This window comes from Chanos chanos, chromosome 6, assembly GCF_902362185.1.
Source record: "Chanos chanos chromosome 6, fChaCha1.1, whole genome shotgun sequence".
Classification (NCBI taxonomy): Eukaryota; Metazoa; Chordata; class Actinopteri; order Gonorynchiformes; family Chanidae; genus Chanos; species Chanos chanos.
Window position 1 is genome coordinate 18,346,289 of NC_044500.1, and position 15,769 is coordinate 18,362,057.

Here is a 15,769-nt window from a genome sequence, read left to right on the forward strand (position 1 = left end):
TGCATTCCTCCCTAACATCGCTCGCACACACCGCAAATACTTTAAGGTTTCCCCCCTATCTCTTAGCAACAGCTAAAACACACAGTGCCAACACACCGTTCTATCTGCCAGACATTCCTATTTAGAGATAAGTGTATTACATAAGTCATTCTGTGAACTGATATATGTGAGGGGTGTTGGTTTCGACGGTTAGCTTGGTGTGGGGGGTGGGCACTCACATGTGAGGAGAGACTTCGTAGAAATTGACTCCTCGATATCTTTCCATATGCTGTTTGGTGTAAATCTCCAGGTCTTTGTAGGGGTTGACAGACACCAGCACAGAACCAATGTATGTCTGAGAGAGACAGAGAGAGACAGAGAGAGAAAAATAACAAACAACTGTGTGAACGGCCAAGCCACGAATGAATAAACCAGCTGAAAAAATATGAAGACTAGTGTGTGGAGACAAACTGGGTACTCTTTCTCACACAGACACACACGAAAATAAACACACATGCACATTCACACGAACATTCAGACACCACACAGATAAAGACCAGGCTCAGATGCAGATAGCGGTGAGCTGGTAGTCTTACATAGATGAGGTTCTCCTTGAAACGCTTGCGTAGGTTTTCGATGAAGGCCACTTCGCTGGTGTGGTTCTCCAGCAGGACAAAGTCCTGTACCCCCACCCTGTCCCTGGCTGTCAGGGCGCTCTCCATCATGACCCGAACTCCGTCACTGCCTACTGCCTGCACAGGTCAGAGACAAACAGACCATCAGATACAGATCACACACACACACACACACACACTTTCTATCTTCACCCACACCCAGCTGCAGCGACACATGACCATTCAGAATGGCAAAATACAGAAAGAGACAGAGAGATGAAACAGACACACACACACGCACACACACACACGCACACACACAAATACATGCTGCTGAGGAAAGAAGTATACCTATGTGACCAGTAAAGGATGCACAAAAGGCAGAAAAAATATAATCAAATTTGCATTCGTTGCTTTTTGGATACAGCGTTTGACCAAAAGCCATCTATCTCTCCATATTCATTTTCCCTCCACTCTGAGCTGCTCTAGTGGGTTCTGCAAACATACACTTAACAATAACCACTGTTTGATCGGATAATGAAGATATACACAACCTACACAATCAAAAGGTACCTCCAACAAACGAGTCACATTATCTCTCAGAACCACAGCACCACACTACAGACATGCCAAAATATAACCACACATCTTCCAGCATCTCCAGGAAGTCACACTCTACATACCACAGTAATACACCCCATCTGACAAGTGTTACCAGCAACGCCCAAATTTATATTTACAGATGGATGCAGACACACAAAGAATAATTTTATGTTTACTTACATTTTTCAGTGTATCCAGACCTTTTCCAAGTAAGCCTTGTTCAACAATGGAAGCTTGGGTCTTACGCATAAGATCCCGAATATTACCCAAATCCATAGTGTCCCCTTTTCTCTCCAAGCACACTTCTAAAGATGTCACTCAGTCTTCAGTGGCTGCATTAACAGTTAGGGTGCTATTGTACGTACAAAGTGATGAGACATTTACAGACTGGGTGCAAGTGGAAGTGCATTGCACTTGAATAAGAGTTAATGTGGATTTTCCTGTGTCACACACTGATCAAAGACCATTCAGGATGAGTTATCCCCTCTTTCTCACACAAACATCCTGATGTATACTCTCTCTCTCTCTCTCTCTCTCTCTGTCACAAACACACGCACACACACACACACACACACACACACACACACAAACACCGAGAACAAATGTGTGATTATATACCGAAACACACACACACACACGCAGAAGAGAGCAGCTGCCAGTGCTGTTGTTTTGTTTCTGACACAGCAGTGCCCAGCCCTTGGGGGATACATCAGGCACCTGAGAAAAGCATTTTAATTAACAGGAGAGGTGAGTCAACCGGACCAATCCAAGCCGTAGACACCCGACACAAATCAAAACAGAAGGAGGAGGGAGAGAGAGAGAGAGAGAGAGGCTAGTATGGACTGTAAGTATGGGAAAAGTGAAAGGGAAAACATACAACGAAGAAGTGAGAACAGTCCACAAGTGTGGTGCCAGGAAGTGACCTCATTCCCAATCTGTCATCTGAGTCACTCTGACAGAAGTGGACAGAGTGGTGGAGACAACTCCCACAGCAAGACACTACAGGCTCTCTCTCTCTCTCTCTCTCTCTCTCTCTCTCACTCTCTCACTCTCTCACTCACTCACTCACTCACTCACTCACTCACTCACTCACTCTCTCTATTGCACGCACGCTCTCTTTCTCTCTCTCTCTCATGTGCATGCTCTTGTGCTCTCTCTGTCTTGTTTGCATTTCAGGGACAGACAAGGGTGGGGAGCTGTTGTCTGCATCTGAACAATGAACCAGGTATTATCGTGGAGAAAAACAAATTTGCATACTACATGAATTATTCAAAAACAAACTGCAGTCAAATCATGTGGTTACATTACCCGGATTGTTCAGCAAAGTCAATATGGTAAAGTCTGCTCATATGGAAGTCAATCCTTTCCCACAGTAAAATTAAAACTAAAACAAAAAGACAAAAGTTCAAATCCCATTTCTGCCATTTCTCTTTCAACACCTGAGCACAAAGTTGCTGCCAAATTGAAAAGTGAAATTAAACAACTCCAAACTGCATTTTAATTCTCATTACAAGCACTTTTCTGACAAACATAAAAATAAAATTAAAATATCTTTCTGTCATTTCATTTTCCTCCTGTCAGCAGGAAATGCCTTCCCATGTCCTTCCCAAGTTCCTTATTGTAATTGCATAACTGTAATTGAGATAATATATTGACTGCAATTCACAAGCATTTCAATTCAATTTTAAAAATATATAGAGAGAGATTCGAAGTGGGGGGTTTGGGGGACTTGCTCCAGTTTGGCATATGTAAAACCACTAGATGACCCAGTATTTGTAATGACATACAGCACTTAAATTTCACCCATCATCCCATTTTGTATCATAATTTGATACAAAATGTAGAATATCATACAAATCATAATTTTGTGTGATATTCTGCACATATAATAGGCTTATCCAGAGTCTGAGAGGAATAAAACACCTCAGTGCAACACCGGGGAATGTTGAACAGTGATATCCTGGGTCACGATGTAGTGAAAGTCATTCTTGCAATGACAGTAATTCTTGACTGATAGTAGTTGGAATTTAAAAAAAAAAAAAAGAAGAGAGAAAGAAAGAAACCTTAACACACTCCACATAGAGTCACCTCAGTTCCATTCTGGCTGGTCTAGTTCTTACTGTAAGGAGATAACAGGTACTAAGCAAATGAAGTCAGGTCAAACTGTAATTGTTCTTTAATTAAGAGAGAGAACAGGCAGAGCTTTGGCAGTGCATGTGTTTTTACTGGACTGTTGGGAGTTGGAGGCCCGAGAGCTTGGGCCATGAAAAATATCTTTACAATGGAAATGGCTGAGAAGTTCACTCTACTTTTTTTTTTTTTTAAGCTGGTAATCTGGGCATCTCCCGCTACACAAAAAACTTCCAACAGCCAAGGAAAAAACACTTAGCTTACGCTACGAAACTGTGGAATTCATCCAAACGCCTCGACTCCTTGTCCACTCATGAGAGAGGAACCCCGTTTTGCAAGTCCCTTTCCTCCCCCACCCCCCCCTCCCCTTTAAATTCTCGGGGTCTTTAACTCCATTACTGTATTGTTCCTTTATGCTCTGGCTTTCCTGCTCCCACCCTCGGGTACCCTCCCACTTCACAATTTTTCGCAGAACTCCAACACCCTCACGCTACCTACACCTCAATGCCATACAGTCACTTTTTCCAAGTCCTGAGCAGAAAACAAAAGGTTGTGAGAAGCAGGATCAAGTCACAATCCCTCCTCACGATCTCTCTCTCTCTCTCTTTTTTTTTTTCCTCCCCATTTCAGTGTGATCCTCCAAGAGGTAATGGTAGCGGTTAACAATGTTCGCTCTTTGCTTGACCCTCCTACAGTCAAAACTATGCCTGACAGCAAGTCTAGGTAGGTAAGATTAGATATTCACTGAATGAATATTAAGTGTCGTGGCTGAGTCAGCACGGCTCAGGTTTCCAAAATCACTGGTGAAGGGGGTGGGTGACATTAATCCAGAGCTAAATTTACCGCTTTCTTTTGCTGTTTTTTTAAATGTAGAGGAGAAAGTCCAGAAGGAAGAAAATCCATCACACACACCCTCTGCATTTACCAAGTGCTGATTGGGAAATGCCACAGTACAGCGCTTGTTACTGTTGTAATTTATATAAACTGTGTGTATGGACTATATTTTTCAATAAGAACATACGGATGTTGAGGCCCAGCTGTGGCTTTGATCCACAAAGAGACGGAGGGGAAGTCTGTCATTTAAAAAAAAAAAAAGAAAACTGAATCCAATTCTTAACCAAAGGGGGCCATTGCGCAAGGTTACAGGGTTTGTTCCTTCAGTAATCAGTGCTTCCCTCTGAGACACAGAGCAAAATCGAATAACTCGAGCACATTCGATTACATATTTATCACGTACGGGAAAATAGACCCTGTGCTTGAGGTCTAATGTTAATGAGGCAAAGCATTTTTTTCTGCACTGAATCTGTCGTCTGGCTTTCTTGATCCCACCCCCCCCCTCTCTCTTTCTCTCCCTTCCCCTCACTCACTTTCTCTCTCCCTCTCCCTCTGCTTGGAACGAAAAAAAGGGCAGGGAGTAAGGAACTCCAGAGGAGCAAGCCCAGTTTTGGAGAGCCACTGTTGAATCTGAATTGATTGTGAGCAGCTGTAACAACGCCTTGTTATAAGACTCACAGCTTTGTGAGTGACTCAGCATAACTGAAGGACAGTTTAGAGTGAGAGGCTTCAAGCAAAATAATATTTTCTTTTCTCTGTGAACCTCCTTTCAGCCTTTATCAAGCGGTTGGATGGTCAACGTATATTGCAAAGGGAGAACATCTTGTTGATCAGTTGCTTACAGATGGCTGGGAAAAATAGCTTGCCAGGCATCTGCCTGAGGTTGGAATTTTTTCATAACAGCACTGTGTAGTTTAACTGTTGCTCTTCCAAGGAAAACTTTGCAAAGATTTGCCATTCATGCAGTGAGCAGAGATTTGAATTCTTGCGTATTCCATGCCTGACTTTGGGTAGAATAGATATCAGACAGGTGTGACAGGCTGTGTCTCAACAGGTGAAAACACTTTCATTAAGCAAACACTCTCGAGTGCCGACCTTCTTCTCTCTGTCTCTTTCCACACACACACACGTGCACACACACACACACACACACACACACACACACACACACACACACACACACACACACAAACACATATACACACACACACACACACACACACTGCCTCCACCACTCTAAATGAGAAAGATATTGAGTGTCCAGCGACAACAAGTGCCAACCTGAAAGAGACAATGCAAGCTATTCAAGGCTAGGTCGAGAACCGCACTCGTTCGCTCACGAATGGAGGGCATTTGAAGAACGTTTGCTGAGAGCACATAAACTGTGGTTCTGCCCAATCATTACACATCAGATGCATTGTGTCCCCAGAGTCCCTATGGGCAAACAATACTGTCTCACTCACGAGACGAGACACAGATGATCTTATCTCAGGGTCTCTAAATCCTTTTCATAGGCCCTCACCCATTCACAGCAGTGTGTGTTCAAAAGTAAACATCATTTCCTTTGGCTGAGATGAGTATCTCTCTCTCTCTCTCTCTCTCTCTCTCTCTCTCTCTCTCTCTGTGAGGAGTGTGTCAGCAGTGAGGCAGGAATCTGAGTCGAAACTCCCCATCACATTGCAGCCATGGACATGCATGCCTTTGAGTCAGCTATGTGACAGGCAAGTTCATAGGAGAAGAAAATCTGTCAACAAAAGCGCTCTTGACAAAAAAAAAAAAAAAAGGACAGTTCAAAGTGAAACGTAGTATCCGGTTATTGAGTTATTGAGTAACAGGCATATTGTGGTGTTACACATTAGCTTGACACTACTAAGTGACACCTCAAAATGAAATGACACCTTCAAATGACAACCCCAAATGACAATCCTTTATGACAAAGGACAGCACTAAATGACCGAGAACAAAGGTCACTCAGAGGTTTGGAATGCTGACCCCAGTTCAGGTCAACAGAACTGACCTGAAAACCAGCTGATACTTGATTTACACCATGGAAATTTCTTCCGTCATCCTCAGTAATCAGCCAAACATAATAAAGTGTGTAGTAGACAGGTATTAATGATCAACATCTGCTTAATATGTTTGTTTAGCCATAACCTGTGGTGTTTTCCCTAGTTGGCCGTTCCGTGCTGGTTAACCGGTTAATATAGATAACAGTTGTAATAACTTGACTGATGTAGGTGAAGTCAGAGGTCCATTACGAAAGGGGATGGGAAAAAGTTTTGCAAAAACAACCAAATTACATCCCTCATATTAACTTTGCAGTTGTCTTGATACGGTTTTCGGGCCAAAATGACAGATATTTAGTAAAATTAAGGACAAATCATTCCAGGTTGTCTCATAGCACTGGGGCTGTGCAGTGATCTGGAGTGAAAAGGATTTGAGTGTGAAAGCATGGAGAATAGCTGGAGGGGGAGCGACCTCTGTGCTCTTCCACAGCCACTGATACTGGAATGCAGTCTGTGTGGTCAGGTGAAGCAATGGCTAAACATGACCAAAAGGAAAAGGAGAGCTTGACCTACCAGTTTTCTTTTTCGCTTCACCAAAAAAAGGCAGATAAGAAAACAGCCCTGCTGTGGGGGGGGGGGGGGGGGGGGGGGGGGGGGGGGGGGGTCAGCCACATTCCTGTTCGACTTGCCTGAGAGACATATCTGGGGCTGATTTGCTAATGGTTGCAAAAAAGATGAGATATATAACGTTGTGAAGATACAAAGCGGTTTTCTTAAACACTGGATGACGTTATCAAACTATCAGCACCGTCAAAATGTCATGGCATACTATTGTTTAAGGCAAACAATGTTTGTGACGGTCAAAGCAAGCAGGAAATTTGTATTCTATGAACTCTAATATCAGGGCCAGTCCTGCATACTACAGAGGTAGAAGCATTTTGTAAAGTCAAAATGCTCCTGATGGTGCCACAATGCACAGCAGTGACGCTTCCATTACATTGTTGTTCTTATCAAACGGGCGTGGGGCGGGGGTGACAGTGACAGTAAGAAATGTGCAGGGCAGAGCTGGACAGTGACACACAGCAGTTTCATTAACAGATTCACTCTTACTCACTCACTAGCTAGGAATTCAGCAAGAGACTCAGCAGCGGCCAAAGAATGCTTGATTTTGAAATTGCACAAGCACACGCACACACACACACACGCACACACACACACACGCAGGCACACACCCCTGTTCATTATGCCAAACTACAGAGGACAGAGAGATGAACAGGAAAGGTGGATGAACTATTAAAGGAATATATATATATATATATATATATATATGTATTGCATGACAATCATAAAACTTTAGGAGAGAGCGAGGGAGAGAGAGAGAGAGAGAGAGAGAGAGAGAGAGAGAGAGAGAGGCTACATTTCCAGCCTAGTTGTGGGTATGCAGCAAAAAAGTATCTGGAGTACAATAACAATAATTTCACCTGTTTAAAGCTGATCCTAATTCCTATATAGTAGACAGTCATTGCTGTACAGACATACACATTGCCAAAGAGAAAACATCTGCTGAAACAAGCCCACTGTGCTACAGAACAGCCACATATTTGCTCCACATGTCCTTCACGCACTCTCTTTAACACACACACACACACTCACACACATACACACACACACAAAGTTGAAACAACGACTTAAACTCGCTGCTGTGCAGTTCTTGTATACCCCAGGCTCCTTACCAGTGCGCGGTACTTCATTTCCCTTCCTTTCCTGTTTCTTTGGAACTATTTGCCTTCTTATGATTTCCAAAACAGCTCTCCAATGTCAGTGGAATCTGACAAAGTTTATTATTATAATATCCCTTGCTCCATGTGTGGGAGCAAATCAGCTGCCATTTCTTCTCCTGTTACTCCTTTTCCCTCTCTGTCCCTCTGTCTGTCCCTCTGTCTGTCCCTCTCTCTTCCTCTCTCTCTCTCTCTCTCTCTCTCTCTCTCCCTCTCTCTCTCTCTCTCTCTCTCGTCAGAGTAAAAAAGTCACAGTGAAAAGCGACACACTCCCACACCCTCCTACCTCTCCCCTGCCCTGACTAAAAAGTCTTAGCGTTTGGCCGTGCCGTTCCCTCTGGCCTTTAAAGGATTTACGCTGAAAAGTAAAACTTTTGCTTCAGCCTTGATGTTTCTTTAGGACCTCTGCAGTCTGCCTGCTCATAAAACCAAGCGGAGGGTGATTCAAAGACGCCCCGCGTCTCTAAAAACGCACACATCTGGCGAGAACCTCTTCTTGAAAGGGATAAAAAAAGAAAAATGAAGAAACTCCGGACACATAAGAGGACAAAATAAGAAAATTCTGTCATGGGGGTTATTCGGCAAATAAAAATCAAAAAAGTATAAGTGCATTACTATCAAAACCGGGATTATGCCAAAAAGATTTTTTTCCCCACTCTTCTCTTCCCCTTCCTTACTTTAATCACGTCTCCTGTGCTACTTGCAGTATTTTTTTTTTGCATGCTGAAGCACATTTCAGCTGATCTCGGAACAGAAGTGGTTTAACCAGACAGATTTATGCCCTGCGTCTTGGCTTGGGCCCAAGGGTCTGATGAACCAATGTGTCTGATATCACTAGCACTTCATCATGATCCCTAAAACCCCCCCACTGTTCCCTGAACCCCCCCATAAGGGCCTTGACGTTTACCAAAGATTTCTCAATAGGGCAGACTGATTTACATCTAGATTTATGCCAGGTAAAGACAGGTATGAATAATAAATTGGTAATAGATAATAATAAATAATATGCGGCGAGCTTGACAAAACATCTGGACTGTGTGAGATGATGTGATGGTGCAGGCACATCTGGAGAGTCAGAGTCCAACAGTAAATATCTTATCTGTGTTTCTGACTGATAACGAACTCCACCTTAGATAACCACTGACTGAGATAATGGGAAAGAAAAGGAGAGAGAGCGAGAGAGAGAGAGAGTGAGAGAGGGGAGGGGGGCCACAGTGTGGGGAAAATCCTGAGAAGTCCAGTTTGGCCGCGTTTATCGATCTCCTCTCTGCTGGCAGAGAAGAGTAGTGGATTGAGTATGTAGGTTGGAAAGGGTTAATGTGCCAGACACTTTTTTTCCACCTCCCTTTCAGACTCAGCAGCGAGCACACCACCTGTTCTATTCAAACACAGCACCTATGCAAAGCCTTGGGCCAAGGTCACCTACCTACTCCTCAGAGCAGAACAGCGCCCTCTATTGGACGCTGGAAATGAGGTCCGCTTTATGCGACTTAAGGCCAAATATTGCAGAGCTGCAAAACTAACTGTGCCTCTGCTACTTGAGTTATGCGTGTTTTGAAAAGGGAGGACGTCGAAGTTTATTAGGGAACGCCTCTCCCTTTCTGTCCTTCTGTCCTCTCTACTCCCTCCTTTCCTCTCCCCCTACCTCTCTTTCCCTCCCTCCCCTGCCAACATAATCGGAGCCCCCGCCTGCAGGAATCTGAGTAATGTTTTCCAGACAGTGTGAGTCCCCTTCTCTCTCTCTCTCACTCACTCACTCACTCTCCCTCTCTCTCTATTTAGGAACATGGGCATTATAGCATCAACTCAAACAGGAGAGAGAGAGAGAGGAGGAGGAGGAATAGAGAACCAGAAAAGGGGAAAGTACTCCATTAACCCTCACTACTCCTCCAGTGACCACATCTCTTCACTCCATACATGCTTTCCTCTCAGCACGTCACCATGGGTGGCTGTCCGCTTTGTTCAGTCCCTTTATTGTTGTTATATTATGTTTTATGATTGCCTTATCTGTTTGCAGGACCTATGCCCGTTGTCAACGCTGCGATATCAACAAACAAAACGGTATCAAATGTCCGCCTCCCACCTGCATGCATCTCTCTTTGCAAGAAGGCAACATTGCCATCCAATAATTCAATTAAACTCTCCCTTTTATGTCACAGTCCACCAGTTACAAGCTTTTTGCTCTATTCTAAGCCCTGGATATTGCAACCTCTCTGTCATACACACATGCCCATGGTGTTAAAGCTAAAACGAGGCATGTGATTGTGAATGTAAGGCTTTCACTAAGGGGGGGGGGGGTCAAAGATTCTGTTCAATGTCTCTTATTTCCATTCCCTGTCTCTGTGTCTCCTGCTCTTAAGTCGGGGCATGATAAAGAGGCTTATCTGCAGTCAGGTGAAGTGTGCCAGGTCGTGTCTCACTTCAAACGTTTCCTGTGAGGAGAAGCCGTCAACACAGAGGCTAAAACAGGACACAAAAAAGACACAGTCCTCAGACTGGCAAGCAAACACACAAACACGCTCGTTTTGTTTTGGGTTTTTTTTTGGAAAGGGGGGGGGGTTAAATTTTGTTATTATGTGGTATACAGGCAGTTAACAAGATAAATTTTGCCAAGTGTCTGTCTGTCTGTCTCTCTCTCTCTCTGTCTGTCTCTCTCTGTCTTTCTCCCTCTCTCTGTCTTTCTCTCTCTGGAAAAGTCATGTGAACTCTGAGTCTGTGGTAAATTTGAAGTGGAAAACTCTCTTTCTTGCCCACATCCGTTTCTGTTTTTCATTCAATCCTTCCCTCCTCATCCCATCCTCTCCCTCTCTCTCTCTGTCTGTCTCTGTCTTCTCCCCTTTCTTTTTTCTCTCTGTTTACCTCAGAAGAAGATTCAGCCTACCTGTACAGATTATACTTAATCACTACTTACTACATGCATAACTGCTGTCTATTTACCTACTTTCCATTCAAATGAAAACACTGTGTCTAATCTCAAGCCACTGTCTTTCTACCCTTTATATTCCCTTCAGCAGCTGACATGAGCAGAGGATGAAACATGGCGTAATCTCTCGGTTCAGCCTCGGCATGCTACTCAGCACATATTGCGAGAGGCAGAAGTTGCGGCCCCTCCCACCCTCCCCTTCAGATCCACTGAGCTGTGAGAGATGGCTTGAGTCATGGTGAGGTCATGTCACCACACCCACTCAGAGAAGATCTTCTCTTCTCCGGGCTCTGTGCCAGCGCCGTGGAGACCGGCACTTCATAAACCCTCTATTTACTCAAGTATGGCTGTGCGAAGCCTCATGTTTCCTTTCTTCCCTCACAGCAACTTTTCATATTAACATTTCTACGGGTCTTACTCTCAAGCAGATCAGAAATGACAGCCGTGAGGAAGATTCTTTCATTCAAAATGGTTCATGGACTATAGCACAAATGCAGTTAAAACATTTGTTCTTTTGCAGGTTATTCATTTACTTTTTCAAAACCCTTCCCCTCTCACTCTCCCGTTCTTTAGCCCCGCCCCCAGCCCCACCCTCTCTAGTCAGCAAGCTATTTATGCTCTGACAAGGCTATTTGTAGAAACTGTTGTGTCGAAAGAGCGAGAGAGAGCATTGTAAGGTCTCTGATCAGATCTTTAAATTACTACAGTTGGGTTAAGTCTCTCACTTCGTATGATCTTTAAAAAACCCCACTGGCAGAGTTTGCCATGCTTAGAATAGCCAGACAGGTAATCCTCAAGTTTTGTTCTGTTAACCGCCTAAGTGGAGCGGTTGCTATAGTAATAACAGCCGAAGCATTCAAGCAGACAAAGCACCTCAGCTTTATTCTAGAAAAAGTGCAAGCACAGCACTCTCACTCTCTCCTCTTCTGTCTGTGGCTCATAGCCATCTGTCCTCTGGTCCTGACTTCACTCTCTCCCACGTGTTTGAGAAGAACCATGGGAAGGAATGAATCCTGAACAGTTAACGGCACACTTAAAGACTGCCTTTGTTCACTGCTGCACCAGGAGCTCCAGGCTAGCACAGTTTGAGCTGTGAGAAAAGTGTAAGAGCATCCCAAAAAAAGGGGGGGGGGTCAAACAAAGGAAAAGAAGGAGAGGAGGAGAATCAAAGACAGGGGAGCTAAGTCAATATCGAGAGTAGCAGCTAAACATTAAAGAAACAGAATCTGAGACAGAAGTACAACTTTGGGGAAAGGAATTTACTTTGGATATATTCAAGGAACTTCAGTGTTTAGATAGAGAAGTGTGGGGATGGGGGGGGGGTTGTGTGAAAGAAAGGAAGGACAGAAAAAAAACCCCAGAGGGAAGTCAGGAGCGTGCTTGTCGTCTGTGATGTCAGAGCGCAAGAATGTCAGCCATGTGGGTGGAAACTAACCACTTGAGAAACATAGAGAGTGAGCATAAAAGAGAGAAATAGAGAAAGAGAGAGACAGAGAGAAGGAGACAGAGTGGAAGGGAAACTCCATCATTCTATCTGCCACGTGGTAAAAAGAGGATGCGATGCAGAAAATGTTATGACATAACTGAATGCTGTCACCATGGTAACACGTAGGTCAGGAAGTCACAGATTGACCGCGAAGTCGACCGTATTTTAATGATGAGTAGCGAAGTGATGGTTACTCACTGTCATCGCTTTTCCCTGTGCTGCATAGCTGCTCCCCAAACTGTCTCACAACTGTCTCATCACTGGAGATTATGAGTCACTTTGATGAGAGAGTAATAAACGTCTGTGTTTCTTTACGTTGTACTGGACTGACCTCTTTCCATAGAGCAAAAAACAGAATGCATTTTGTTCCGGACTGAGTTGTGTTTACTGGGAAACGGAGAAAAATCAACCAGATTGACAAACAAGAGAATCAGTCCTTTAATTTGCTCCTCATTCCAACAGTAAGACAAGTGGGGGAAAAAAAAACTGGCATGCTTTACCTCATCAGTATGTACCAGTATCCGTTCTTCAAACAAATTTAATTTGGTTTTTTTTTCTCCCTCTGCACAACCAGCACTTAGGTTTGGCATTTCCTTAAGTGTTTCATAAAGAGATTAACTCTGACCGCTTGCCATCCTTCTCCCGTCGCGGAGCAAGAATGCAGAGGAAGTACATGGAGTACAGATGTGAATGAGAGACCTGAAAATCTGAGTCACTTTGGGTCCTCCTTTTGGGAGGGGAGGGGGCAGACACTTCAGGTCCTCCTTTTGGAGGGGAGGGGGTGGGTAGATAGTGCAGATAGGGCCATGACTAGAGAGACTCACACTTCAGGTAGTGACAGAGGTGACACGGAAACACACCTTCCCCCGCCGAGAAGAAAAGTCTGGAGAGTAAGACATAAAACAAGGCTCTCCCCCTGTCCCCGCCCACCGCCCACCCCCTCCCCTCTCCACACCTCGGCTGAATGAAAAAGAAAGAAATTTCTGGCAAATTACACGGTGCCAATACGTGTCTGGGCAAGAACTCCAAATATCCCACTCATCCTAAACACCTAAGATTCAGCCCCATGCCCCCCCCCCCCAACCCCTTTCCTATACTCCCAATCCCTCCAGCTCCAGTTTGCATGCACACTCAGTTTCATGTGTGCTGCACGGGCGCTTGTCTGCTGGAACGGACAGCTGGAACGGACATAAGTTTAGCACAAACAGGGCAGCTGGGCAGTGCTGTCTCCTTAGTCTCCTCCTCCGAGAGCTCAGAATACCCAGCAGGCCTTATAAGGGCAGGTCAGACTGTGGAGAACAGGGCAGGGGGTTCCCACAAGACATCTCAGCCCAGAGCCAGACCACAATACAGGGATGGAGGAAGCTTTCCTCTCCGCGTCTCCACTTTAACATGTAAAATCCGAAACTGGCACTAAAGGAATACAAGACAAAGTTTAAAAGAAAAAAAAAAAGAAAGAAAAAGACCTCACAGATCTGTGCTTAAAGTCTTTTTCTTGGAAAGAAATGCGCTGTCAGCAGCCAATTATAGAAGCTGATATGTCGTTTACTGTTCTGTGCCTATGGGAAATGGATTATACGAAAATTCCTTTAAGATGTTGCCAGAGATCTAACACGAACCTTCCTGTTTCTCATTGTTGGCTTCTATCTGGAGCTGATTTGCAATCAATAACAAATGTGCTGTTTCTCCATAAACAGGACACAGTTACTGTGCATTTGAAATTAAGCAGACAAAACACTTTTCCTGCCCTCTGGGCCCAAATTTCCTCCAAGGACACATTTTGAGTGTCGTTCACTGCAAACATTTACTGATAACGGGGCTCTGTTTAAGACATTCATCTTAATATCTGAAGAGCAAAATTTAACATTACATTTTTTGGAAGATCCACAGGATGTTGAGTAGCTTAAACATGGGACAAAGTCAACCCCTTGCTGAAGGGTAATTTGTTACCAGGTTGTGCAGCATACCAAAACAAAGTGAGGTTACAGAAGAGGCCACTGCAACACAGCAGGTCATCATACTTACTGTGTGTGTGTGTGTGTGTGTGTGTGTACTCAGGATCAGAACAGGCATATTTTGTGTCTCCACACTGGTGGAGGAAATCACTCTATCAAGGCAAACTATGGAGCGAGAAATTAGATTACAATCCTCAGAATCTCTAACCCAATGAAGGAGTATCAGAATCAGGAATCGGTGAACAGAGGCTTGCAGGATTGCAACATCTCAGCAATGACGCAACTCCATCAGTTCATTAGTTAACATGTCCTAAACAAAGCAGAGTCATTCGGTTAGGGCGGACACAATGTGTTAGCATAGAACTAACACTGGCCGAGCCTATTATTTCTCAACACATCCAAACAGTGTGAGCGAGGCTTCAATGGACAGATTATTACCAGCTGGTGACCAGACAGTGGCCTTAACACAATGGCACATAGAGCTGCCACACCCTCTCATTCTTCACATTACAGCCGCAATACAGAGATGCCACCAATCCCTCTGTGCAAACAGTGTCAGCATAGGCTGAGCTGCTCTCAGCAGCAGATCTTCTCCAGAGGAACTTATATAGACATGCCATGAAGCGCCAGGATTTGGGACAGGGAACAGCTGCTCAATACACTAAACCGGGAACTTAAACTCATAGTCTCTCTCAGGACTTCAAATAAGAATGTTATTTATATATGAAAAAAAATTATACGCACTAGCAAGCGATCGAAAATTTGTGCAAATCTACAAAAGAATAAATATTCTCGGCCCAGATTCATCCACATGAATTCATTTAGCAAGAGGGAGAGAAAAGTGTAGCCTTCAAAACTTGAAGGTTACGCTTCTTTTGTTGAGTTCAGAATACTTTAAAAGGTGCTAGTCTGTTTTTTGGGGTTTTTTTAAGCCTTGGATCTGGCAGCCAATAAATTGGGAGTACTATCACAGAGTTCTCAGGAACATGCCAGAACTTTTTTCTTTTTTTTTCCACGTGTATCATACATACTGGCCTTATCTCTCCTCTTCCATCACTCCTATCTGTCTGTCTGGGTGAACATTCCTTCATGTGGGCTCTGCTCATTTTTCCACACAAGTTAGCTTTCACATAGTGTGATTTCACACACATAAAGCATGTTAGAACTTGGTAGAACGGGGGGGGGGGGGGGGGGTGAGGTAGGGCAGGGGGCATTAAAAATTTCTAAATTTACCAGTTTTGAACTTCATTGATTGTCATTTACTATGCATTGGAAGAGCTTTAATGGTTCTGTTAAATGTGCCGATGGGATTTGTTTAAATGTATACCAGTTTGATGTGTTTTTGTGCTCATAGTTCCCTGAAATGGTCCATTCTGTAACTTAATCTAACCATCATAAAATAAACTTGACTAGAATATCTCTGGCGAGTTAAACCAATTTGTTTCATCGGCTCGAACTGTT

The 15,769-nt window shown here is 44.0% G+C and overlaps 1 protein-coding gene across 3 annotated transcripts in view; it reads right to left on the reverse strand.

Moving 5' to 3' along the window:
- myo1cb (myosin Ic, paralog b) overlaps window positions 1-15,769 on the reverse strand; it is a 40,719-nt gene that overhangs the window by 15,676 nt on the left and 9,274 nt on the right. For 2 of the 3 annotated variants that reach the window (XM_030776136.1, XM_030776138.1), the window contains 2 exons: window positions 576-731; window positions 219-334 (listed from right to left, as the gene is read on the reverse strand). In XM_030776136.1, coding sequence (XP_030631996.1) covers window positions 219-334; window positions 576-731 — 272 coding nt within the window. Of the gene's footprint in view, window positions 1-218; window positions 335-575; window positions 732-7,899; window positions 7,918-15,769 lie in introns of those variants that run through there. The other variant, XM_030776137.1, reaches the window with a different exon arrangement.